The sequence below is a fragment of the Cyrtonyx montezumae genome, unplaced genomic scaffold (assembly GCF_038088225.1).
Source record: "Cyrtonyx montezumae isolate F1298 unplaced genomic scaffold, pur_monq_1.0 scaffold_10, whole genome shotgun sequence".
Classification (NCBI taxonomy): Eukaryota; Metazoa; Chordata; class Aves; order Galliformes; family Odontophoridae; genus Cyrtonyx; species Cyrtonyx montezumae.
In genome coordinates, this window is record NW_027071826.1 from 18,724,985 (window position 1) to 18,752,714 (window position 27,730).

General features: G+C 39.0%; 1 protein-coding gene across 12 annotated transcripts in view; it reads right to left on the bottom strand.

Moving 5' to 3' along the window:
* Positions 1-23,485: 23,485 nt before the first annotated feature.
* The window catches only part of NRXN3 (neurexin 3), an 877,901-nt gene continuing 873,656 nt past the window's right edge, over positions 23,486-27,730 (bottom strand). For 9 of the 12 annotated variants that reach the window (XM_065751894.1, XM_065751957.1, XM_065751937.1 and 6 more), the window contains one exon: positions 23,486-25,835. In XM_065751894.1, the coding sequence (XP_065607966.1) occupies positions 25,534-25,835 (302 nt within the window). In that variant the 3' untranslated portion in view covers positions 23,486-25,533. Of the gene's footprint in view, positions 26,460-27,730 lie in introns of all 12 variants that reach the window. The other 3 variants (XM_065751885.1, XM_065751877.1, XM_065751904.1) reach the window with 2 other exon arrangements.

Here is a 27,730-nt window from a genome sequence, read left to right on the forward strand (position 1 = left end):
TTGATGTGCAGGGCTGCTTCCACTCCAGGCTATCTAGGAAGTTTTTGTGACCTCAAGTAATTACACTGGGAAAGTGGATTAGGGTGGGAAGTAAGAGGAGAAATCTGACACAAGGTTTTTCATTGTTCCTCCTCAGTAGTCCACCCTGCCCAACAGGGCTGCTCTTCTGCCTTTTGTGGAAAGCATAGGATAGCAGAGTAACTCCATCCAAGTATATGGCATAATTCTGTAAGCACTATCAAGTGTGTTTGATCTCAATTGTATAGTTCTTCCAGCCAGTGCAACCAGTCTTGCTGTTTCTCACAGTGAAAAGCTAGCCCAATTTAAATGTATCCCTGTTGTGATACTTGTATTTCTTAAATTCATCTTGAGCATGTGGGAAGGAATCACTGTGGATGTTTTTTTTTTTTTTAATGCAATCTGATCTCTCTCGAGAGACTTGGGACTTTCCATCGACAGCATTTATTTTACTTATCAGTTCATCACTTGAGTTTCAGGCATTAACAATTTATGTAATCAGCCTTGATACCTAGCTAGATCTTTTAAATGTTAGATTGCTATTGTTTGCCAAGAGTGGAAAAACTAAGATTGTTTAAGTTGATGTCTGATAAGAGGATAATTTGTTAGCATGGGAAATAAAAAATAGTCATGCTGTAACACAACCACATTCCATTTAGACTTTGGCAACAGCCAGAGCTGAATGCTTTGTTAGAAGGTGTAAAGTTTTCTTATACAAATAAATCTTTTAGCACAAAGAGATTCTTTACTATCCAAACCTTTTATATGTCAGGGATCTTGAATATTAATAACTTCAATATTCTTTGCAGTAACATAGGCTAACATTGTCCATCCACAAACTAGAATCAACATGGTACAGAACTTTACATGTTTAATGAGAAACCCAAACAGTCACTGGGATACAAAGTCTCACCCCAAAGCAGAACTCAGTTGTCAGGATTCTTATGATTAGTTCTCAGGTGGTGCTAAGCAAGTTTTGTTTTGGATTATTTATGCTGAAGAAATGTTAGAGCTACTCCTTTGCCCTGCCTGCATGTGGCTATCATAGGTTATTAGTTCAAGGTGCTTGAACCTTTCTGGACACACTGTCTCCCTGCTGGACTAACCTGGTTGTCTCAGAAAGCTGAAGCTTGAGTGCAGATACACCAAAATGGCTGCTCATGGAGGCAGCTTGCTTCCACTGGTTCCATGGGTCCAGTCACTCCAGTGTGGTGCTCTTCAGGTGTCTGTGCAGCTTGCTGCTTCTGGATGCAGTTTCTGGCAACATTTAACCATCTCAGACATGGCCCATTAACATCTGGCAGATGTTGCACTCAAGCTCATATGTCTGCCTGCGTTTTAGGTACTGCTGCAAAGGGCTGCTGCTAAAGCTGTACTACTAAGTCTACATGGACTCATGCTGGTATTACAGTATCATGTTCCCAGGCACATGCTATAGAATTGAGACTTCCCCATTGCCCAGAAAATGGAGAACCACTGAGCCATATGGAATGTTTTACAGCTGTGGAAGAGCTCAGAGGCTAGATATCTTCCTGCCTTTTCCTCAGGCTTCCTGTCTACCTGAGGTCCTGCCTTGGAGTATTTTGGCCTGCTGCATTGGCTCTAAAGAGTGACAGGAATCTGCTCAACACTCAGACATCCAGTGCCTAATATCTCCTTTTTATTTACATACTGCACTCCATAATCTTTCAGAATATAGAGTCCTGACTCCTGCCTGACCATCAGAGAAACTTGTGGAAGGAGAAACATCTTAACATAGTCTTAGAGAAATATTTAAACGGTCTTAGGGTCTTTCAGGTATTCTCTGATGGAGGTGAAACATTCATGAACAGTATAAAAGGAAGATATTTATTCTAAACCTGACTACTGGGTACAAGATCTTTTGTTAATCAGAATCAGGGTCACAGCAATTGCAATACACCATACTGCAGAGAGGGTAAGGTTCCCCATCAATGATGATTAGGCAGATGCAAGTAAAAAATAAAATTCTTTCTTAAAATTTTAGCACATGATGAACTTTTGATATATATTGCAGTCCATCCTTTAATTAAAATTATGCACATGCTTACATGCATAGGGTTTTTTTTCTTGGCATAAGGCCTTACTGTTGGAGATCCCAGGTATGCAGCTGCTTACTGTCAAGATTAGTGAAAGCTGACGAAACCTGGCGTCTCAATATATCTAGGGTGAGAGTCTACTGTTCTAATACTCTCTTCTGAATTAGCAATAAAACTCCAATTTTTTTAATCATTGACTGATAATTGAGTGGAGGCATCCTTTTTATTTGTCAGTAACTGAGCCGTTAAGAGTTTGAGAGATTTGTAAAGGCTTGAGAGTTCACCTAACTTTTTTCCGTGTCTGAGAATTTTGCTGCTGCATTTGACAGCACCAAAAATATTTCTGAAACCTCACTTCATTCTCAGGCACTCACTAGGCTCAGAGCAAGCTGAAGTATCATTTGTTTCCTCTTTTTGACTGCTGCACATCCTCTGCATCTCTGAGCACACTCTCTTCTGGGTCACACCATGTCAAATATATTACAAAGGAAAAATGAAAGAACAGTCTGTCCTGCATGGATTAAACACCTTTTCCTTCCTTTTATCACTCCCTCTAAAATCTGGATTGGGGAAAGAGTAATCAGAAAGGACCCAGACAAACTTTAGAAGATATTGTTATTATTATTTTGTTGTATGCGAGATAGGACAAAAGCACATGGATTGTGATTTTGAATAGGGGCCACTGAAAAATAGCAACAGTGAACTGAGAAATGAGATGATTTAATTAAATGAGAAATATAAAAGGAGAGAGAGGAAATACATGTTTAATACACATGTACTGATGCTATGCTTTATCTAGTAGAAATGAATAGCTCCTTTGGAACTATAACAATCCATTGCAGATAAACATAAGCTTCAACAGTCTAAAAATATGTATTATTTACCTTGAGCACTAACAAAGCATAGAGGATGTGGAACAAAGTAGTCTGTCAGTGAAGGGATGTGTGTCTCTGAATGCATGTGTGAATGCTCACACATCCTCTAAAGCAAAATCATTCACCGGTATATTCAGCCTGCAAAGCTGAAGACACTATCTCTTTTCTGTGAAATAGAACTGCTGTTGGCATTGCCTTAGGTCTTTTGCATTTCTTCACATCTTCCCGCTCAAACAAGTCAAGAGTTCATCAATGCTTATGTGAACTGAGATGCTGGGGGGAAGAAAAGGCTAATAAAGTGTATTCTATTTCAATTTTTCTTGAATCTAGTGGAGCGGAGCTCAGGCCTGCTACTTCTCAATTACCACATAGGAAAAATATCATTCCCATCTTAAATAAGCTCATTTTTATGTAAAGAGTTTGGTGTCATATTGGGGCATATAAGCTAGTGAAAAACCATAAAGTAGTGTTTCTGGAAGCCGTATGTAGTCCTGAATCAATGTAGAATTCAAACCCCTCCTGCTTCATGAGCTGGACTGCATATGCTGTTTTAGTGGAGCATCATTTCAGTTTTGAGTTGAAGTGATATGTGCAGATCACTTAATTGAAAAACATTTGCTAGACCAAATGTTGCATGCCTTTCTGATCTGACCTTGTAGATGGTTGCTATTTATCCTGCCCTGCTGGTTACTGTGGAACCTGTTGGGAAGAGATATGACAGCCTCTCTGATCTTGCACTGAGGAGATGATCCCAAAATGTCCATGGGGCAGGCAAGAAAGAGGAATGAACAGGAAAAGAGTGAGTATGCAGGCATTTAATGGAAAACAAGGGTTTTCCAGCAGATTAAGGACAGATGCTGCCAAATTAGGGGGCAAAGATGTGCCCAGGCTGAGTTCAAAGCCTTAGTTGGCTTGGTGTCTGCTCTAGTCCTTGACTGTGATGTGAAGAATTTGCACAAAGGAGCACCCAAGCAGAAATGGTCGGACTGTACAACAGCCCAACCCCCTCTAGGGCCACCTGTATGTCAAACTGGCTGAGAAATACTGACAAATAGACCTAATCAAGCCATAAATATTCATTTTCTTGGCCACTTCACCATACAAATTTCAAGTATTAATATTGTCAATGTGACCAAATTCTGAAAACAGGGTCCAACCAGGCAGGAAGGCAGGAGCCACTCAGAGTGCTGCTTCATTCTGAAGCAGAGTAGCTCCTGGTGTTTTATCTTACTGTGCTTTGTGAAAGCAAGATCTATTAAGTCTGACTATCAAATCTGTACTATCAGTCAGCGAGACGACAAACACTTTGTGGTCCTAGCATCAACGCATCAGTAATAGCAAAAGGGACAACAAGGGAATGAGATTTTTATGTGTTCAGAATTCTTCTAAGCAACTGAATTTGCTATTACAGTTCTTTTGCCTTAACAAAGCTTTGGATTGCACCATGTATTTTCATTCTAATTTGTCACGTTCTTTTTTTCAGTGTTTATTCAATTATATTCCCCATCAATTAAGAAGATTTATGAACGTTTTCTATGATGTGATTATGTTTGACATGTGAATTATTCATTACTTTTTTCTCAGACAGCAAATTATTTGTGAACCATCATTTTCCCCTTTGTTTTTAAACCTGCTTAGATTTCTAGAATGGTGACAGAGTTTATATGTTTGATAAATGTGCATTGTTCTTTTTCATAAATCTGTAAAATCCTCCAAAATTGTTTTTATAGGCTTTAAGGTTCATAGTTAAATCTGGTTAAACTTAGGATGCACCTAAGATTCCAGCAGTTATTGGTGTGTACTATGTCCAACAAAGATGAAGTACGCTTCGATGCTGGGTGGTGCATGATAGATCAGTGAGTGGCAGACTTGCCTTAAAAATAAAGAATTGAAACTCACTAGAGAAGGAGTGGACCTTGATTCTCACACTTGCCTAATATCATACAACCAACTCCATTTGCTTTAGATGGCTACATTCTAGAGTCTTAGAGCACTGAGTAAAAGAGACTGAGATAGATGTTCACCAGAAATACTGTGGCAGTTAAGGTGATCTCAACAACTTCAGTTTACTGATTTAAGTGAAGTAGCAGGTTTCTTACAAACAAATCTCTACTTGATATATCTACAACATAACTGCCACTGGATTGTTGGTAGCAGTGATCCAATGTCTGCCCCCAGGTGTGACTGCATGTATGAATGTACAATATGAAGAAGACAGATCTGAGGCACATAACTCTGTATGGAAATTGAGGCAATTGCAAAAGGCCCTGGCCCAGATTCTACTGCTGAGCACTGGTTAATGTGATTAAACTGGACAAAACTGGATTAAGATGCAGAAGTATTCCCTGTGGCTTGGATTTTTCCTATCACTGAGCTGGTTTTCTGGGTTACAGTAAAATACAAGGCGGGCATGGTTGCTTTCAGTGTTAGTCTGGTTATTTGCATCCCTCAAGGGTGAGGCATCAGTGCTGAATTATCACTCTTCTCAGCCATGCCTACATCCCAGGTTGATTGTAGGGGTGTTGTTTTGGTGTCTATGTCTCTCTGAAAGCAGGAGAGAATTGTCTGTCAATGGTTTCAGGCTGGTTTGGCTCAGTTCCTTGACTAAATGGGATGGAGGGACCCCCATGCCCTGGGAAAGGAGGAAGGGGGAAAAAAGGGACAGGTAGAAGATAGGGAGATGGAACTGAAAACAAAACAGTGGCAGTTTGGTAAGGGAGAAAATCACTTACTAAATATTATATCAGAATGCAACATGAAACAATATAATACAATATAACTGGAATTGAAGCAAATAAACCAAATAGAATGAGTGTACGGCAGCTTGTCCATGAGCCCTAGTGGCCAATACACCCAGGGGTGCTTAATAAGAGTGTGGCCAGCAGGTCAAAGGAGGTGATCCTCCCCCTCTACTCTGCCCTAGTGAGGCCTCACCTGAAGTATTGTGTCCAGTTCTGGGCTCCCCTGTATGAAAAAGACAGAGTCCAGCAGAGGACCACAAAGATGATAAAGGGCACGAAACACCTTCTTATGAGGAAAGGCTGAGAGACCTGGGTCTGTTCAGCCTTGAAAAAAGACTGAGAGGGGATCTAACCAATGTCCATAAATATATAAGCTGTGAGAGGAAAAGGGATTAGACCAGGCTCTTTTTAGTGGTGTATGGTGACAGTACAAGGGGAAATGGCCACAAACTAAAGCATAGGAAGCTCTGCACAAATGTGTATGGGAGCTTCTTTCCAGTAATGGTGATGGTGCACTGGCACAGGCTGCTCAGAGAGGTGGTGGAGTCTCTTCTGGAGATGTTCAAGACCCGCCTGGATGCCTGCCTGTGCAACCTGAGCTAGAGAGCCTGTTTTGGCAGGGGGCTAGACTAGATGATCTCTACAGATTCCTTCCAACCCTTATAATTCTGTGATTCTGTAAGTGTCCAAACCAAGGGCCTTACTCTATTGCTGAAGCTAAGATGGATAGGGAACAGTTTATTTAAAAAAAAAAATAAAGCCTTGTGACTTGTGAGTGTATTTAGCTTTCCCTCTCAATGAGAAACAAAAACAGAACAGTGCAGTCTTTAGGGATACACAGTTCTCCTCTTCTGGGAATGGTATATCTGGAAATACTGACAATCCACAGAACTGGAGGTTAACTCTTCAACACCCATTGCATTATATAATGTTTTGATAAAGAATACTGGCAAGAAAAATAATAAATCCATGATATTATCTTGGGGTAACTCTGCCATGTTTAAATCTCTTTTGCTTTGTTCATGCCACAGTTCATTCTTAGATTAAGCTGTAAGCTGGAATTCTGTGCAAGTTATTTACTTGTGGTCACCTCTGTGATATTAGATGCTGAACACCTGTCAGGCCCTAGGGGACAAGTACTTGGGTTTCACAGAATGTGGTCATTACCAGCACTTAATTGCTGGCAGACTAAATTGGAGGGGAATGTTACATCTGACTTGCCTCTGACACTGCTGAACCACCAGGGAGGTAGTACTGTGCTAACCCACTCTAACCCACTGGCAATGAGGAGAAAAACAGCTTCAAGTTGGTCAGAAATGGAGCTGGCATCAGACATACAAACTCTGTGTTTGATCTATGCAGAAAGCAAGCCAGAAGCCCCATATATTCTTAATAATTTAGCTGTTTCTATTGTTCTCTCTACAGCAATTGTTTTTATTTCTTTCTGGTGATGTTTCTCACTAGACTGAGATTGTTTTTAACCTCTATTGCTATGGATTTTATCTCCAGTGCTCATATGAGAATGTTAAAAGAGTACGACACGGATGTGCATGTGAAAATCATCTGTAATCTTTAGTCTGCAATAGCAGAACTCTCTTATCTCAGGCAAAGGGAGAGGGGAATGAAATTGGATTTCTTGCTCCTCCTGACAGCTTCTTTAACTGCACTGTGGTAGCCCCATAGGGTGTGATACTGCACAGCTAACCTAAGCTGCTTTTCTAATTGGGGGCAGCTGTCAGTTTCTCTTCTGATTTGAGCAATGTGAAAATATTTAGCAAAAAATCTACACTTTCCTTCTATTTACCATTCCTGACTCACATTATGCAAACTTCTCTCAATATTTGTCTCAAAAAAAAAATCCTCCACATCTTTTTTTATAGGAGCAATATAAAGACATTTTACTGCAATTTTGACCTTAGAATTCATCTGGAGAGAGATCAAGATCAGATTATGCATTTGAGAATGACAGACAATTAGCTACGTATGGCATATCTTGAAAGTGTTGTAATGCATAGCAGAGACTCTGTTAACACCCACATTTTCAATGGCATGCATGGTGCATTGACATAATGGGAGCAATCAGATATTACCAGAGGTGGAGCATGAGACAGAAGCTGCAGCCCATCGTACTGCTTGTTGGAGGTAGCCCTCAGCCCGATACAATCTGCAGTGTTATTATATTTTCTGCTTCCTCTGGTAGTGTCTTTTGGGGCTTGCAGCTGTGAGGAATGAAGAAAATGAAGCTCAGTCTAGATATATGACCTAAATTAACCTATTCTCTTCCTTTTTGCCATCTTCTCAAATATCCCTGCTTTCAGTTGTGTGGTGTGATATTGAAATATTTGGCTTATCCTTTGTCTCATGCTATTTAATGACAGTGATAACCTTCCATCTTTTTACTGCTTTTTTTGTTGTTATAGTAGTGGAGAGTCTCATCCTTGTTTTCTGGTTAAATGTACTTTTAATTGCTTCAATAAATGAGATTTAAATATATATATAATGAATGTTAATGTTACAATTATGTAACATCATGTGTAATAACAGTGATTCAAATTAAATGTTAATAAAAAAAGAATCTTCAGCTGCTTGTGAAGCTGGTATTTTAGCTTTAGCACTCCTCCCTCTGGGTTGCAACAGGGCTAATTGCTTATGGTAAACACTTGTGTTCAGCTGAAACCAGGGGTACACAAGCTTAGAAAGATCCAACAGAATTGAGAGCGTTACCAGCACAGGTGATGGGCATTCAGTGATGCACAGAGCCTCCTTTTAGAACAATGGTCATAACTTATTCTAAAGTCCTCTGACAAAGTTAAAGTCTTTATGGACGGAGGTAGGGATATTAATAATGTTCTGTACTTCCATGATTATTCCATCCTACAGAGCACAGGAAAAGTATACAAGGTGGTAATTAAGCATGTTTCTTTCTTTCTCGGTATTCATACAGGGAAAAGGTCTCCAGGAGCAACTGCTTTTGTTCTTTTCACAAATGAATAGTGAAATATGGGTTGGAATAGGAAGATGCTAGTTTTATTTTCCAACAAGAGAGCATCTGAAACAGATAGTAGGCCAGTATGCTCAATCTGATACTTGCTATTTTTTCCTAAGAAGTGCTGAATTGTGGAAAGGGACAGTGAAGAGCTTAGAAATAAGAGGAAAAAATCCTGCAGTGAAAAAAACTAAAGAATCAGCATGTTTTGATTTATTTTAATTTTAAGCTTTAAGGACATCTAAGAAGTAGTGAATAAATATCTTCCTATGGAGAAAATATCAGCTGCCAAAAGGCTTTTATTTAGCAGAGAGGATTTAAGACCAGGTGCATTCAATTTGGAAACAACTCATTACTAAGTTTGAGGGTGGACTAACCAGGTGTGAAGGGATCTTCCATCAAGTCTTCAGATGAGGACTAGAGCTCTTCTGGAGAAGTTCTACATTTCTACAAGTGAGCAGAAAAAGGTAGTGGAAGAGGACTTTTGACATTTTATATACCTATACTGTGCTTTGTATACACCTATATGCATATGGTAGAAGTGATGACTTTGAATCTTTGAATCTTTCTGGCTTTAGATAGTAAAGAAAGTGGTAGGCAGTGGCATATGGCAGGTTGAAGGTTGTTTAAAAACTTATAGATTTCTTAAAGTAAGAAGTGTTGAAAGTAATTAAGCTTCTTGTTACTAACACTCTGTTAGGTACTAATGTTTTTATAAAATAATTTGAATTTTAAACATAAGTATAGAGTAGCTTTTGTATGTGAAGCAATCACTTGTAATGGAGTAGTGATAGCAATTAAACCTAGTATTTCTATTATGTGCTCAAAATGTATATAAACTAGATAAAGGATCTATTTGTGTTGCAAGGGCTTACATACGCCATTAGTGAAATCTGCTTGGGTTTTGAAAAGTTGTATCCACCAAGAAAAATGGTTATTATCAAACAATTTTAACCAATTGATTAAAGCATATCAAGGATATGAAATATCAAACCAGTGGACATAGTGTACAAATGCATATGCAAATCATATAGTAAGACAAACATTCAGTAAGTGTTTTCAAAAGAAAAGAAATATCACACCTTTCCTCAATGCTGTGGCTTGTAAGTATTGCTAATAACAGTAATGCAAGAGTTGTCTGGGTGTGAGGTTTTGCTTTTAGTTTATTAATTAGCAATGTTTTTAAAAAGTTACCAACTTCATTCCTGCAGTGTTATTTCTCTTCTTTGACCATGTCTGCATTTATTAGCTGAATTTAAATAGGACATATTTTATTCTGCAGAATTAAAATGTTTTGTATGTGAATTTAATCATTTTCATGCTTTCCAAGGCTTTAGTGGGGTGTTAATTTTCAATAAACCTTAGGGCCCAGTAATATTATAATGTAAAGGTGATGTTACCCAGTCTAGAAAGGTTTAATGTGAAAGTATGCAGCATCTGTTATAATCTTATAGTTTCTGTAGTTTTTATGCAACTAGTTAGAGGAAGACATCTAATTAATGAGCTGTTACGGGTGGCTTGTTGAGTTGCATTTCCTGTGGTGCTGGTTGCAGCCTGAGCAGCAGCAGGAGGTGTTGTGTTGCCATGCTCTACTCTTGTGGGCCTGCTGGCAGTGCTGTGCTCCCCATGTGGGTTAGGGATACATAAGAGTATGGAAAACTGATGACTCCCAGAATGTTCCAGATGTGTAGAGATGTAGGGGATATCATTTTGAGTTAAAGTAAGCTAACACAATGGCTGCAAGTAGCTAATGTTGTATTGAGCAGTTTTAAATTTGAATATGACATGAGCCATTTAATTTGCAATGAATCATCTCTTTGCAGTCACATTTTCACTCTGAAAAATAACAGGCACCTGTTCACAGGAACTGAAGTGGCAGATTCATCTGGTGGCTACCTTAGAATTTACAGTGCAACCTATTACTAACAAAACAATTCAGAAGCAGGCTGAAAAACTTACATCACATGATACTGAGATAAGTTTTAGTTATCTTTTGGTTCATAAATAATCTATCTAAACCTTGGGAGCTTTTGAGGCTTGTTTTTATTAGCAGTTATTTCCTGAATCCTTTTTCTTGATAATTGATCTGTCTTGTAGTAGGCAAAGATGAGATTGCTGCTCTCTTGACGACCAGTTCAGGAATAATAAAAGTATATCTGTACTAAAGTATGCATTTAATGAACAACTATTCTAATAAGCCTATACTCTCCTCTGAATTATGTTTGTCTGCTTTGTATTAATTTTGGAGTAATTGCATCTGCTTAATAAATATTGGGAAAAAATTGGTCAGGCGTATTTATCTAGGATTAAAGCACAGGAATGAAATCTGTGGATCCAGATCCAGGTCTAAACCTGCTTCTGATGTTATCTAACTGCATGAACCTCTACCTTCCCCTTTTTTTTTTTTTTAAAGGCCACTGTTTCTCCATGTATTAGATAAGTGATGACTCCAGCCTCCTTTCTCAAACACTTTGAAATAAAGTTGATTTCATCCTTTCTGATTTGTTCCTGTAGCTCATGATTTATGTCATGATCTTTGGGACTGAATAATTACTGAATAATGAATCCTTTTCTAACAGCGGACCTTCCTTACTATTCTTTGTTGTCACTTCTTGATATGGCTGAGCTCAAATTTGCAAACTGAAATCTGGAGCCTAATGATAAATTTGTCACTTCATCTAGAATTCTATTGTGTGAGTTTCAAGGGAAACATGAAGATTTCCTGGTTAGAAAAATATACTCTGGCCATCAGTGACTTCAGTTTTTGTAAAGAGCATGCAGTCTGTTGAGTATACGTGCACCAAGAAGACAATGATAGGAAAGCTACACTTAGGAAAAAGAATTGTTCATTAAATTGGACTTTTGGCTGAGGTTGGAGATATTTACTTCAAAGGCTGAGAACAATACTGGAGCACCTGGGCCCAGTTTCCTCATAAGGCACTTCAGAACGCTGCTACTTCTGTGGGATTGTTGGGTGTAATCAAATCAGGCAGTCTTGCATGCAGCTGCTTTGCAATACTTCTGTGGGGCTGCTGTCTTGAAAAATGTTTATTCATCAAAGTGTTCTGTAAGAGAAGACTATATGACAAGTTCAAAGTTAAAGGCATAGACTTCTCCCTGACCACACTCTGCCCTGGGAAAACATGCAGTTCAGCTTTTCTCTTCTGCTATGTTGTTTCAGTAAATAAACCAGTATTCAGGATGTTGTTCCTAATTGAACTGGACAGGAATATCACCTGATGCAAATTAGCAGCTCTGAACACCCCTGCACAGCTCAGGGCAGCACACTACAGTTCTGGGCCCCAGAAGCTCCTGTTAGTATGTGGTGTTGTTGGGGCTGGTAGGAAGGTTTTGTATGCCTGCTGCTCAGCTGTGTGGCCAACAGTTGGGTCTGTTTGACCTGTGTGGGACAAGAGGCACGTATTATTTTAATCTGGTGAATGCTAGTAACCTGGCAGGCTTAGTGATCCTGACAGTGAGCTGTGCTTGCACACAGTTGTCCCATTTAGTGAGCTGTAGCGTGCACTTGGTCACAAGGATGTTGTCTGGTTCATCCTTTCACAAGACCAACACCTATACTTGAAAATGACCAAAAAAACCCAAACAAAACCCTAAAACACTGCATCTAAAAATGGGATAGAGAATTGTCTTTGAGTTCTGAAAATTAAGATACAGACAGTAACATCTATTGAACTGTAGAACTGGTTAACTTGGTGCCTTGCTTAAACTGTTGCACAAATTACATTGTTTCCCTAATCACCTAAACTACTTCACCTGGAAGACTTTTTTTTCTCCCTGCAGCAAACAGTTAGGCATTATTTAAAAAAATAATAAAATCTTGTCTTACTTTGGAAGGTGTTCAGAGCCATTTCCTGTGTTTAAATCTGCTCTTGTTAGTCTATCTGTGGGCACTGTGGGGTATCAGGACCTGACTTTTATCTTATGTCCTATATGATAGGATGGAATAGCTTGTGTTTTCCTAGAACCTGAAGCACCTTTAGACTGGAATTAGTTATTGACCTGATTTCAAAATTAGCAGGGTTAGTATGTTAAACAGAGATGAGGTCCTGATGTGGAGATGTTGCAGATCTGTATATGCATCCTTGGCCTTTTCCTTATGGTTCCCTTGAATTTAGGCTAACAAGATATTCTGGGATCCACAGCCCAAACTTTGCTTCTTTTTCTTCTGGAGGCCTCAGTGTTCCCCTCTTCTGCTCAGTGCTTCTGAGGCCGTGCCTGGAGTGCTGTGTGTAATTCTGCGATCTTCAGTGTAAGAGATATGTGGAGCTATGGAGGAAAGCCTATCAAAGGGCTGTGAAGAACTGGTTAAGGAACTAGAAAGTCATTCTTATGAGGAAAGGCTGAAAGATCAGGAGCTCTTCAGCCTGGAGAAGAGAATGTCCGGGGGATCCCAGTAGTGTGTACAATTATGTGCAGAGAGGATGTGAAGAGGAAAACCGAGCTGTTTTTAGTGGTGTCCAGTGATGTGACATGACAAGAGGGATAGGATAAAACAGTGTCAGTTCATTTGGTTTTGGGCTCTGTATTTAGTTGTGGCAAATCCTAGGCTGTGCCTGTTAGGCTCCCAAGAGCATAAAGACAGTAAGAGGGTAGTACTTGTGACGCTTAGTCCAGCAAAGATGACTGAAGCTCATCTATATTTTAAAGGGAAATTTACTTGTTGACAAACATTTAAAACCAAAAATGCTGAATTTTGTTTTGGAGAGGAGGATTCTTCCTCAGATTCTTGGTTAGAGGAATGTATTTTTACATAATGGACCACTGAATTTCTGTCTGCAAGGTCACATTTGGCATTCCTGCAGAAATGTTCTAGGACAAGGCATCAGATTTCCTTTCTTCAAATTCACAGCTACTTTTAACCATGAGATCATTTTGTCTCTAACTCATTTGTCACTATCCATTCCTGTTGAACTACTCTATAGCAAAAGTTTGGTGTTAATCTCTGGCAGCATGTGCTGAGATCTTAATGCTGACAATGCTTTAAAGGGATAGCATAGCTACATAGCCATAGCAAGATGTCTTTGGAGATTTGCCTTGGATATGGAAAATAGGATAGGCTGGGAATCCAATCTTACCTGTTTAGGCAATGGAAAAGAATTTGTGATTGAGAGATGCACATACAGGGATGTAAGCATAGTTCTATATTTTAATGCGAATGAGTAAACAGTCAGCACTATAATAAATCTCCCAGGCATTTGATCCCAATAAACCATCTTAATCCTGAGGGCTATTCTGGCAGTGAGAGATAACTGCACAGAAGCAGAAATGTTCTTAGCATAAAATCCATATCTGTGTTTATTCTGCAGTTAGAGGGTTTCATACTCTTCTCTCTTCTTCCTCCTCAGCACTGATGTGCACTTCATCTGCAGACTGCCAGCTCCTTACTTCACTAATAAGAACCTTCTAATTTGGATTTTTATTGTTGCCAGCAAGGACAAAGACAAAAGAAAAATCAAACCATGGAGTAAGGCTTGGGCTGATGCTTCCCTACTGGTACGCCCTCTGCTTCAGTAATGTTTCACTAGGGATAAGGCTCTCTATTTTTATTTTTTAATTAGCCATATATGTGAGCCTGTGCTGTGTGGGAGGATGTATTTCTACAGCTCTGCACTTAAAATGCCTCTGAGCTGAATGCTTTTGTGGCTGTTGTCTCCTCCTTGCTGCACTGTCTTCGTTGTTGTCTGCATTGCAGACAATGCGCTATGGCTCAGAAATGCAGTCAGTAAAGTGCTGAAATGTTTAATTTTTTTGCTCTGACTGAAGATTGAATTGCACTTTAATGGTTGAGAGCAAGAGCACGTCCTATATCCAGAAATAGGTAGTTGGTGTTCAGGTTGTGTCACCATGTCATATTTGTACCTCTCAACCAAAGACTCAGTTAAAGAGGATCATTGAAGTACTGCAGTCTTGCTATTCAAGGCTGAGCCACATACAAGGTGTCATGATATTTCCTTTTATTCTGATAGTCTTCAACCCAGCCTACTCTAGTTTGCCACTCTGTTTTTTCAGTCCTTGGGTCTAAAGACATTCCAACCCTGGTCTCTATCTCCTGAAGAACATAATATCTGATGGTGCTGGTCAGCCACTAGTACTGTCCTGGCCTAAACTGTGAGACAGAACTGAAACTGGGACTACTACTTATAATTCAGAAATCTCCTGAATGAAGATGAAAATTGTTCTGTAAAATTTGTTCATTGGTCAGTTAGTGAAATTTTTCTTGACTGAGTAGACTATACTACTAGGCTTAGAGTCATCTCAGGATTGTAAGTTAAAGCTAATTTCTGCCCCCCAGAAGTGGACAACAGGGTTGAAGTGTTGCATAATAATTTTTCCTTTTTTTCTAGAGTTTTTTTTAGAAAAGACAGTTACATTGTTTGAAGCATGAGGTGTTTTATTCTCTTTAGCGCAAATCTTAACATATAAATGTAATTAAATAATACAAATGCACTTGTGTTGTAGAATCTGTTTTATGCATTTGGTTTTGAGTGCTTTAAGGCCTGGAAATGTGGTTTGAGTTCCTCTCATGCAAATAACAATGTTGAGCATGACAGTAAAAGCATTAAGCTAGATGGGAACTGCTGTAAGTGTGACAAAACAATTATTTTGCATTTGTTTCATATTAAAGGTTAGCTTTATATTGTGTTTTTTGAAAAATCATCTCTAGTTTTGTTTGCCATTGTATGGAAAGGGCTTGTAAGGATTTGTATTAAACAAAGCTGTGTATATTAAACAAACTGCACAGGTGGCAGTGTCAGATGACCCTTAGCATATGGAACACATTAGATGATACTATTGTTTGGGAAATCTGTGATGGAAAGTGTGGAACCTGTAATTCATGTAAGCAAATCCAGGAACGTGGTTGCTATGGCAAAATCTGGACGGGACAGCTGGATTGCAGCATCTCTGACAGAAACCACAATGAGATTGACAAAAGTGCTGGACAATCTGACTGGTCTTGTCTTTGAAGCATTTCACTTGAAGTAACCAACTAAATAGTGACCATTGTCATGAATACTTTTCCTTTACATCTTTTGTTGATGATGTTGTCCTACTTTTTTTCGTGCACTGCTGAGGTTCAAAAGTCTGCTTCAGAGCTCTCAGAATGAAATGGAAAAGTATTTCTTGGGTTCAGTGTTAAGTGTTCAAAATCAGTGTGAAGTACTTAGTCCTGAACAATAGGCTCTGAACCAAAGCTGACCTCTAGATGAACCTCACAACCAAATGCCATACTGCCCATGCACTGAAATATTTCTGAATTTTGCTTTTTTAACATGTGTTTTGATGTCAATTTATAAAGATCTGTTGTAACATTTGTGTAACACTGACAGGGAATTTTCCTTTATTTGGGGACATCTTTTCTGCAGTGGAACTAGACATCTGATCTTGTTGAGAAATCTGATTCAACTGGTGATGTATATTTCTTAATTGCTATAGTAGTAGCTTGTGTAGTAATGATTAGGTGCATTACCTTGCTCTGTTTTATTCTTGCTATACTATTTTACTTATTTTTTTTAGATGTATGGAAAATCATAGTGCTAAATAGTAAAGTATTATATCTGATGTATTCACCTTATTTGTGTATGTTAGAAGTGTGATAGCCCAGTATGTTTAATGCAACGGCCTGGCTGATGGATTGGGTTTGCATTTACCCAGAGGGTTTAATTTCTCCTGTTGTTTGAGAAAAATGACACTAGGTCAATGGGAAAGTAACAATACACAGTGTTATTGGCTGTAAAATTAAGAATTTCAATTCTATTTGTGGATCTTTTTCTATACAGTAGATCTTGACATTTCTGGGACCCTCATAAGGACTAATTTTTAGTGATCATAATGTCAAGTGAACTAAGAATCCCAGGCCTTCAGCATTTTACTAGACACCATGTTAGCAAGGTTTTAGGGAGTAGAAACTGCCCTTTCCCTTGTACATTGTAAAGATTTATTCAGTAACAACTTCATGATTTTTGCTCTACTGTGGCTAATATTTTTAGAAATTAGTGAACATCATGAGTTAAAGGTGGAAAAAAAAGTTCACAACATTTTAAAAGCAAGACTTTGATTATGGAATGAGAATGTGCTGTTTACTTTATAGGTTTTGCTATCAGATTCAAAGAAAGTAGTATTAGGTTCTGAATGCTTGTAATAGCTATAACCCAATCGATCCAGATAACAAGATACTTGTTAGCTGCAATCTTGGCAACACTATGCACTTCAGTGCAGACTGTGGAAGATAATCAACCTCAACTTCCACTGACCCAGGATTTGAAGGACTGGTAGTATGATGTATAAATTAATATAATTAGATGTAATAATGTTGTGTTGTCATTGACGTTATCATAATTGGTATAAAAACTTGTTATGGCAAAATATTACAGATTGAGGTAGTGATTTTTTGCAGGAATTTGCAGCCAATAAATAATTTTGGTAGAAGCTGCTTTGGGTATTCAAATGATTCATATGCATATGGTGTGTATATATAAAAATAAGTTGGCATTTTAATAAGCAGTTGATAACCCAATATTTTCCATTCTAAAATGGCTTGTTCTTAGTCTAAAAAGGGGTTATTGTCTTTTTAGAAGTTTTTTGCATTTCTTTTATATGCTCTAGGTCTTTGAAAACTGAGAGCCAGGTCTTCGTTTAGAGAAGCTAAAGTTAATGTGAGGGCTGGATGAATTCTACCCCTGGCAGCACCACAGACAGTGAGTGTACTTTAGAAGCGTGAGTAGAGAGGGAGTCTGGAAGCCTTGAGGGCTGATTTTGTTACAGTCATGGATATGGCCTCAGGGAAAACTTTGTCTTATTTTTCACCCTTACACAGAGATACAAGAAACAACTCACATGGTAACTATGGGTGTAAATTAATGTCAGTGCATCTGGAGACAGTCAAGCATTACATGATGCGGCAGAATAAACCATCAAACATTACATGGTGCAGCGTAAGTGTTGGGGATCAAATTCTTAGAGGGTGCAAATAGACATACTGAAAGAGTAGTGCTCTTTATGCCTAGGTGAGGTTGGGATTCTGGTTGAAAGTGATGCAACTAAATTCTAGTCTATAATGCAGATGGACAAATAGGGCTTGATTTGTGAAAACAGTAATATTGCTGACACTTCTCATCTCATACTTTCTTGGCTTTGGAAATGGGAGCCCACAGTGTGCAGCCAACTGCAGTGGGCAGCCAGTGTGGGCCAACTGCATCCTGGGTTGCAACAAAAGAGGAGTGGCCAGCAGGGAGGTAGTTGTCCCTCTTTACTCTGCCCCTTGATGCCCCATCTGGAGTACTGCATCTAGGTCTGGGGCCCCCAGCATAAAAAAAGTAATGGAATTGTTGGTGTGGGTCCAGAGAAAGGCCATAAATATGATCAGAAAGCTGGAATGCCTCTCCTATGAAGACAGGCTGAGGGAGCTGGGCTTGTTCCGCCTGGAAAAGAGAAGACTCTATGAAGACCTCGTTGTGGCCTTCCAATGTTTATGATCAGGAGGGAAATTCACTGTTCACACAGTAGGATAGGGATAGGACTAGGGGGACGGTTTGGAACTAAGAGGGAAGATTTAGAATAGATATTAAGGGAAAATTATTTACTCAGAGGATGGTGAGGTACTGGAGCAGGTTACCCAGAGAAGCTGTGGACTGTGTGACATACTGGGATGCATTAAAAAGAGCGTGGCCAGCAGGTCAAGGGAGGTGATTCTCCCCCTCTACTCTGCTCTGGTGATGCCTCATCTGGAGTACTGTGTCCAGTTCTGGGCTCCCCAATATAAAAAAGACAGGGATCTCTTGGAAAGAGTCCAGCACAGGGCCACAAAGATGGTGAAGGGCCTGGAGGATCTCCCCTCTGAAGAAAGGCTAAGTGAACTGGGTCTCTTTAGCCTTGAGAAAAGAAGACTGAGAAGGGACCCGATCCAGGTTTACAAATATCTGAGGTATGGGGGACAAAGTGGTGAGGCCAGACTCTTTTCAGAAGTGTGTGGAGAGAGGACAAGGGGGAACGGACAGAAACTGCAGCACAGGAGGTTCCAAACAAATGTGCTCAAGAACTTCTTTACGGTGAGGGTGATGGAGCACTGGCACAGCTGCACAGGGGGGTTGTGGAGTCTCCTTCTCTGGCGATATTCAAGACCCGCCTGGACGCCTACCTGTGCAACCTGGTGTAGGGAGCCTGCTTTGGTAGGGGGGTTGGACTCTATGATCTCTTGAGGTCCCTTCCAACCCCTATGATTCTGTAATTCCCTATCCTTGGAGACTTCAAAGCCAGGCTGGATGGGGTGCTGGGCTACCTGATCTAATGTGTGATTCAGTGAGTGGTAAGCTTGCATACAGCAGGGAATTTGGGACTAGCTGTGTTGAGGTCCCTTTCAACCCAAGCCATTCTAAGAAACCAAAATCCCAGTTTTCACCTGCTCCTTTAATAGGTTCCTGACTGCATGGTGTATGTGGGGGCCTTGTCTACCTTTCTATTTGTTACTGCAAATAGCTCTTGGAAATTGTTCCTCAGAGTGGAGTTCCTCATACTCTGTGAATGATCCTCTCACTTTCTATTCCTCTACTAAAGATTTCCTACCACTTGCTTATTCTGGCTGCAAATTACTCTGTCAAACTGTAAGACTGAGATCTGTGAAGTACTATCTGAACTGAGGAGATCATTCGCATATATTTACTGATGATTTTCATAACCCAGAAATGATTTTCATTTCTCCCATTTCCACTGTTGTTTTCATTATATGATTATCTCATTTTGTGATCCAGTATTTTATGTAACTACTCTTGAAATCCAAGTAATTTTTTTCATAGTGTTCTGAAGTCCTTGGCAGTATTATTACATATATTGATATGCTATTAAATATCTTTTCCAGTGAGTTCAATTTTTGGTGTGCTTCAACCAAAGCTGTTAGGCATAGTGTATAGCTTACAAGCCACTGAAGAAAGCATGTTTAAGTTTTTCCCAGCTGACTGGTTCCATGTTGAGGTTGCTTCTTGGTTGTCTTCTGAGAACAGATGGACAAGAGATACATGGAATGATAGATGAAAACTTTGAGTATCTTCAAATTGTGCTTGGTGGCAGGAGTGGAAGTTTGTGTTTCTGTTGGTTTTGTACAGAGCTTGGAATCACACCATTTCAAATGAATTTAAGCAAATAACATGCATATACTGTTCTTTGTTAGTGTGTTAAGTGGACTTCTTTCCAGGTAATTTATCGCAGGCCTCTGAATTTTGTCACCTTCTCTGGTGGCAAGCAGTATGTTTACAGGGATCTTGTCTACCGCTTTTCTGTGTTATTTCATAACATAAAAGCCCAAGCAATTAATAGTAGTTGTTTGTCATTCTCTGACCGACCATTACAGTGAAATTACCTCATTTTTTCTTACAGATATTTGTGTAGCTGATTTTTCCCTGCTTTCAGTAAGAGTTATTCACTTAAATACCTTTAATTTCAGATATAAGCAGTCCAACACATTCTCTTGTGTGTGCATGCACTGGTCCTCTCTCATGGTATCCATGTGAACAAACTATAAACATCAAATCCCTGCAGACTAAAATGTTTACCAAAATATATGTTTGAATGGCACCATATCTGTAGGTCAGTGAAACACGATGTGAACAGGCCCTCAAGAGAATACAGGTTATCAGAAACATTTGGAGATGGGAAATATTGCACTGTGCAATATGCATGATCTGAGAAGAAACTGAAATGAGGTGAAACAAATGATCTGATGTAGTTTCTGACTATGAAATAAGTTTTAATTTTGTTTCTTAAATGACCCAAAAAATGCTGGTACTCTTCATATCTAGTAAGAGTTAGTCAGGAAAGATCTCCCACTCCAAACTCCTACATTTGTAATGATAGCTCTGGTTGAAATTACTTTATTGCAATCATGGCAAATTTATTCTCAGAACCCATCCAGGCGCAGTCATTCTTCTCTTGTGAATGTCTCTGGTCTCCCTGGGAGACTGAGTGATGCTGAGAGCTGAAAGTAAGTCTTGTTGTCTTTCCTTTTCGTTGCCTCAGCTCAAATGTGAGGCAGGAGTTTGTTCTGCAATAAAGTATTACCTTCTGTGGACCACACAAACCTAGATAGATAGGAACAGATACACAGAACAGACTGCCCAGGGAAGTGGTGAAGTCATTGTCCCTAGAGGTTTTGAAGAAATGTGGATGTGGCACTTTTAAAGACCTGATTTAACCTTAACGATTCTGTCTGTCTGTACATACTTGTGGGACATAAGACAAGATTTTGTGATCCAGGAGTTCCCTCCACACTGATGGCTTTAAAAAATGTTTAATTAAACAAACAAGAAGAAAATCCATAGCTTTAGCTTTAAGTGTTAAGTCATGTCCATTAGTTATAATTTGTGTATCTTTGCCTATGCTGGGATTCAGCGACACTCCATAACTGAATTTGGGAATGGAGGTGTATCTTTTTTTTAATCATTGTGATTAAACTCAGAATTTCTTTCTTGGGAAAGAAAATTATCCAGCCACAGCAACTGTACAGAAGAGTAGCATTTCTGCCCTTCCCTTCCCGTGTGGAGGCAGGAATAGAAGTACCTGGTAAATGAAGATGCTCCTCATTACCCCTTTCCTGTTACACTGGAACTGGGAAGAATGGAGTATGTTTGTGCTCAGGTCTTCATGAAGTGTTTTAGCACTTAGCCATGGGAGGTTGTGGAGAACCTCTGCAATAAGCAAAACAGTTTCTGTGATGTGCTCAACAGTTTTGAGAAGAGCAGACTAGTATCTCTTTCAGGGATCTTCAGAAAGTGAGATGTTTCTTACCTGTAGAAAAATGCTGAGAAGCAACTGCCAAGCCTTGTTCCTTGAAAAAAGAGCAATATCCCTAGCTGAGAGATCATGGTAAGGTAATTGTCTCTGCTCCATATTTTCCAGAAGCTTGAGCAAGTCCAGCAAAGGACCACAAAGATGAATAAGGAATTGGAGCATCTATTATACAAGGAGAAGTCAATAGAGCTGTTTAGCCTGGAGAAAAGAATGTTCAGGGAGGGGACCTTTATGAATAGTGCATAGATTGCAAATAGAAAGAAGTCTAAGTCAGGCTCCTTTCTGTCTTGTTCAGAAAAAGAACAAGAAGAAATGTGTGTGCATCAAAACACATCTAATCTGAACACAAGAAAAAAAGCTTGCTTGCTATGTGAACTGTCAGACACTGAACAGGGGGCCCAAAGAGATTATGGAATCTGTGGGGGATATTCAAAGCATGGCTGGACATGGGCTCTGAGGTCTTCAAAACTGACTCAGATTTGAAGAGGTGGAGCCTGCAGCATATGATCTCCAGAAGCCCCTTTCATCCTCAATGATTCTGAGGTTTTGTGATCAGCCAAAACTACACAATTAGCATATGCCTTTTATGCAAAAATGAAGCCTCCTTTCTGACACTTTCATTTAGCCCAAGTAATAAAATTTTAATTACGTGACAGAGAAAATCAAACATAGTGGCTCTAACCACAGGGTTAGGGTACATTAGGCTGAAATTTCTTGTTTCACATACCATTTCATAACTGTGTGAAGTATAACAGGTTTGGAGCAAGGCACCAAGGCAAAAATATGTTTTTTTCAGAACATTTGAGAAGGGATCATTGTTATGTACAAACCGAGGTCTTTCTTGTGTCAAGTGACCATCATAGTACTGAGAGTGTTAGATACTGGTCATGACCAAGGAATGTCATGATTTTTAGCAGGCGGACAAATGTGGAGAGAAGTCTAGAGTGGAACTCCTTCTTTAGAGCCTTGGGAGGGATCTGTAAGGTGTTAGAAACATGATTTGCAAAAGACCTGAATATAGCTGAATTTAAAGTTGCATGTACATGAATATTCTAACCCATGCAAACATTAAAGCAAAAACAAATGAAAACAAACAAACCAGAGAACTACTCAAGAACTACTTTTTTTATCCACTGTAGTGACGAGTGGGAGTAGAATGAAGTAGACTCTACTCTCAAGTTGATTTTATGACCTACAAAGGAAAGAGTTAAGGTTCATCGGATAAAAGAAAGAGTAATGAGCATGATTTTGTAATCTAGTGATAAGACACTTGTGTGGGATATTTGCATTAGAGTAAATATGGAAAGCACAAAGAGTTAGAACTTCCCTTAAGTCTTTTGCAAAGAAAAACCCAGTGACATCTAGGGCTTTGGGAAGAACATTTTATTGCTAAGCATATCTTTAAACAAAATGCAAATAACAAAAGAAAAAGAATCAAAAAGGAAGAAGAAAAAGAACGGTGAAAAAAGCAATAACATCACAATAACTCAAATAAAAATTCTTAAGATTGTCCATAAAGCAACAGGGGTATGATAGAAGCCCACATACGGAAATGCACATGTTCCCCAAAACTGTCCAATATAAACTTACACAAAAAAAAAATAAGGAAAGTGTAATTGCTTTTTTCCTCTTAACTTAAGAAAGGAAAGCAAAACAGAAAAGGAAGAAAGGAAATCATTTCACAAGACTCCAAGACTCCAAGAACAGCAATCTTTTACAGACATCAAGATATAATCAACTCTATATAGTTTTGGCCATTTAAATCATCTAAAATCGTGCTTTCATACCTTTTTAAAACCTGTCTTTTTTTTTCTTTTTAGTATAAAAAATAAAAAAGGAAAAAAAAGCTCAACCTCTCACGCACACGCACCACACACACACATACACACTGAAAATATTTGTTAACATGAAATCAGCTTCTCAAAGTGTTTGAGAAGGCTGTTTTGTTTGAATTTAAGTTCCCATGTGCGTGTGTGTATTTGATGACAATTCTTCAAAGTCAAATGTTCATGCGACTTATAAACACCAGCAAGAGTAGATTTCTAAACCTAAACAGCTGATTAGTTTTCATCTGTATACAGAAAAAGTGTACATTTCTGATATTCCAGACTTCTTAATCCATCTTATTTTTATTGGTTTCCTCTCTGTCTCTCTTTCTCCCTCATTTGCTTTTTTTTTTTTTGCACATGACAGGCATGGCCATCAAACCACCTGGCTATTTTTCTATACAGTAAGATAATCCTTTTCAAAGTAACTGGGAAAATGTAGAAACCAAACAACCAAATGAAATCAGTTAAAAACAAAAGACATTCCCAATTTAACCATAAAACAGTATATACACCTTCAGGGTATTCATATAGAAATTATACTAGCAAAAAAAATAGTAGTAAAATATGTAAACAAACTTTCAGATTTTTTTTTCTTGACACAGATAACTGTGACAAAGCTAAAACACACGCTTTCTTCATATTTTATGGTTTGCTTTTGTTTTGTTTCTTTTTACTTTGTTCTTCAAGAACATTCTCAATCCACATTAAGACCATAACAGAACTTCTGTTCCAGTCGTCCCATCAAACATACCATGATAAATATATCTGTGTGTATATATATATAATATTTTTAAATTCCTTTTTCTTTATTATTTTGTGTGTCACAGCAGCTTTATTTTCTTTTATATAAAAGAGAAGGAAAAGAGAGAATAGGTCAAATGGAAAGAGAGAGATGATCTGAAATGTTAAGCTACAAAATTAAAATTAAGTTACATATGAAAAAGCAGTTTCATGTCAAAAAAAACCCAAACAACAGTATACATTTTTGCGTTCTTTTACAAGTGTTTAACTTCTCATACATTTTATGGGTCTTATCACAAGTTGTATTCCAGTGGTGTCTTTCTGATCTCTTTATTAAACTGATATATTATTATTATTACTATTTTTGCATGCATTGCGATCAGTCACAGAACCAGAACCCAGAGGAAGGTTCATTTATTTTTGCATGGTATATTTAGCTCAGAATGACTGTTTCTTAAGTGTTCTTTTTTTTGAATCTTCAAATCCTCTTAACCATAGTTTGGCTGTGCTAATGCATACTAAGTGATATTCTCAAATAATTCCAATGATTCTGATCAGAACAGACCCAAACCCATCTATTCTTCAGTTCATTTGCAAATCCTGGAGGCAGATCCAAGGGGACCAGCTTTCCATGATAATTTTCTTCATCAGCACCCATCACACACTTTCACTGCATTGTTAGCAAATAACTTACTGCAAGACGACGGTTTCTAGAGACAACACAACCAGATATGCAGAGTAAACACCATGAGTAGCTTTTGAGTTCATATATGGCAATAGTCTCTCTTTATTTATTATGGATTTTTTTTTCGAGATTTCTTCTCAACACATATCCCTGGTTCATGCTCCCCACCCCCACAACATTCCTCTCCACCCCTTCCTCCCACACCCAAAAGTAAACCAAATCAAAAATAAAACAACCCAAGAAACCAAACCAAACCAAAATCCAACAATCTCCAAAATCATTTATTCCCCTCCTCCAATCTCGAAAAATTATGTGTGCTGGACACAGCCAGATCAGTTTATTTGATATTTTTTTGTTGTTTAATAATGTTTGCATTTTTTTCTTTTTCTTTTTCTTTCCTTTTTTTCTTTTTTTTTAAATAACTAAACTGAAAAATTATTGATACAGTCAGGAATCACGAACATTGTTAAAGACTCACTTGGAGATATGAAACAAGTAAGCCATGGAGTCTTCTACTTTTGCAGAAAGTTCAGCGGAGGAGGAGATTTGGAGACGTCCAAGTTCACTAACAGGGCAGAGCTGTATGCGTCATCTCCAGAACGCTAAGTGTGCTTTATAATACATTAGGGCAGAGTTTGTTGATTCCAAGTGATGACTGAGACATTAACAGTCACTGCAGATTTATTTTTTTCCCAATACTTTTTCCCACAAATGATATCTCCTAATCTCGTTCACTGCAATGGTTCTCATAGTTAAATCTCATTAAGTATTTATATATTTATATATAAATAAGTATTCTTTTTTTACACATAATACTCTTTGTCCTTATTTTTCTGTTTCTTGTGGCCACTCTTTGAGCTCTGCTGCTTCTCCTTCATGAGCGTGCCGTTGCTCTGGGCTGAGTTGCTGATGTAGTTTCGCGTCTCGTCCACCTGATAGGAACCCTCGTCCCTGTTCCTGTACTTGTACATGGCGTACAGGAGGATGAGGATGCAGAGGGCGGCAGCAGCCACAATGCCGACGACCATCCCCGTAGTGCTGCTTGACTCGCGGACCACCTCTGAGGCCCCCGGAACCCGTCTGATTCCCGGCTCCGTGGGGTTTGCTGTGGGCACATTACGGAACATGGGGGAAGTGATTAGCGGGCTCTTCAGCTTTGTGCTGTCTAGCTCATAGGCAGTGGGCAACGGAAGCAAGACTATGTCAGGCTGGGGTTTGAGCTCACGGTTATTCATTTTGCCGGCTGGCAATTTGGGTACCATCCCAGTCGAGGACGAAGCTGTGGAGAGGATCAGCTCAGGGGACAAAGACGTGGTAGTAGTCCTACCAGTTTCGGAGACTTTGTTAGGTCTAAAGTCCTTGGATTCCCACTTGGGTGCGTGTGCTTTGTAGCCACCTTCGAAGATTGAAGTGGAAAGACTCTTATCTGTTACCAAGGAGAAGGTGGTGTAAAAATCTTCATCATCAGTAGGGGGTAGGTTAGAGTCAAAGGTTTCCCCTGAGCCATACCCAGATATCACCAAGCCATCATCATCACAACCATCGCTGCCTTGGTCCGACAAGCAAGGTAACCCCGCCTCAGAGGTCATGGACAGGGAATCTTTGGTGGTCTCAATAATGGTGAGGAGGGGGCGAAAGGTAGGGGGAAGTGTAATGAAAGGTGCACGAGTAGCAATAGGAGGGATATCTAAAGGGTCTTCTACAAGTAGAGGAATAACTAATTCACCTCCTGGGATGGAAAAGAGAAGAAAAAAAGAAGATTAGTACATTTTACTGATACAAGACACCATTTTCAAGTCTCTTGAGGGCAGTACAAGGATGTGGGCATTATGAAAGTGTCAGGGATCAGATTTCCTCCCCAGCTACACTACCAACAGATTTCCTGGGGGCTTCTTTGATTCTTGCCTCCCACTCTGCTTCTGACATTGATCAACTATGTGTGTTCCATTTTCTTTCACTGTAGCCTATGCTAGACATGTACAGTGAAACACTACAAACTTTTTGGAGACTTAATTTTTTGCTTTTGAAGATACTCTCAAGTGACTCTCTGGGCATCAATTTTTGGCACTGATTTTTCTTGAGCAATCGGTTACAAGACTGTTAAAATGAACTATTTCAGACCACCAATACAGCAGTGTTCTCAGAGGGATTTTACTGTTCATCTTACCGGTTTTATCTCCTCTGGATCTTTTCATTTAAGAAAACACTGGTATTTCTTCTCTGATATTCAAGTGTGTTTTTCCTCTGTAGCATTTTCTAAGGCCTTTCCCTAAGGCCTTTCCCGTTCATCCGTTTCTTCTTGATTGTTGCCTGGTTTTTAAATTGTGAGAACGCTCATAAAAAAGTAAGCAATGGAATAAGAACCAGGTACTTACTGGAGTCCATGAAGATATAGTGCTTTACTCAAAGCTTGTTTCTTTCTTTTCAATCTTACCTTGCTGTTTTACATTCGACATGTCCCTTGCCTTTTGTCTTCTTGGGTTACTAATACGTCATATGGTCTTGAACTTTGGTTCATCTTTATATCCTTTCAGTATAATTTGATTAAAACTTAAGAAAAGAATTAACTGTGCTTGACAGTGCAACTAAATAAGCTCTCTGATGATCCAAGTTAGTGCTTGAATCTGCCCAGCAGAAAGAAATTGTCTTCATACCTGCTGTTACTTCTTGAGACACAGACAGCAATTCTATTTTTTCTCAGCATGGTGGCTAGGTGCCTGCCTACAAAGGACTGAAAATGAAGTAGTCTTATAGCCTACTCTGGAAGTGTAATTTAACTATAGCTGTAACTTACGTGCCTTACTGAAGTATAACCTGGAACAAGCAAAAAAAGAGTGTCATTTCTAAGATTGGCTTCTGTGACCAACACTTCTGTGACTCATAGCTGAGTAGTCTCGATTTGTCTATAGACTGTAAAATGAGTGTACTTCTGCTTTTGAGCTTAGGAATAACTAACACTCCAGTGTTTTATTCAGATATGGAGGTATAATTCATTTCTTT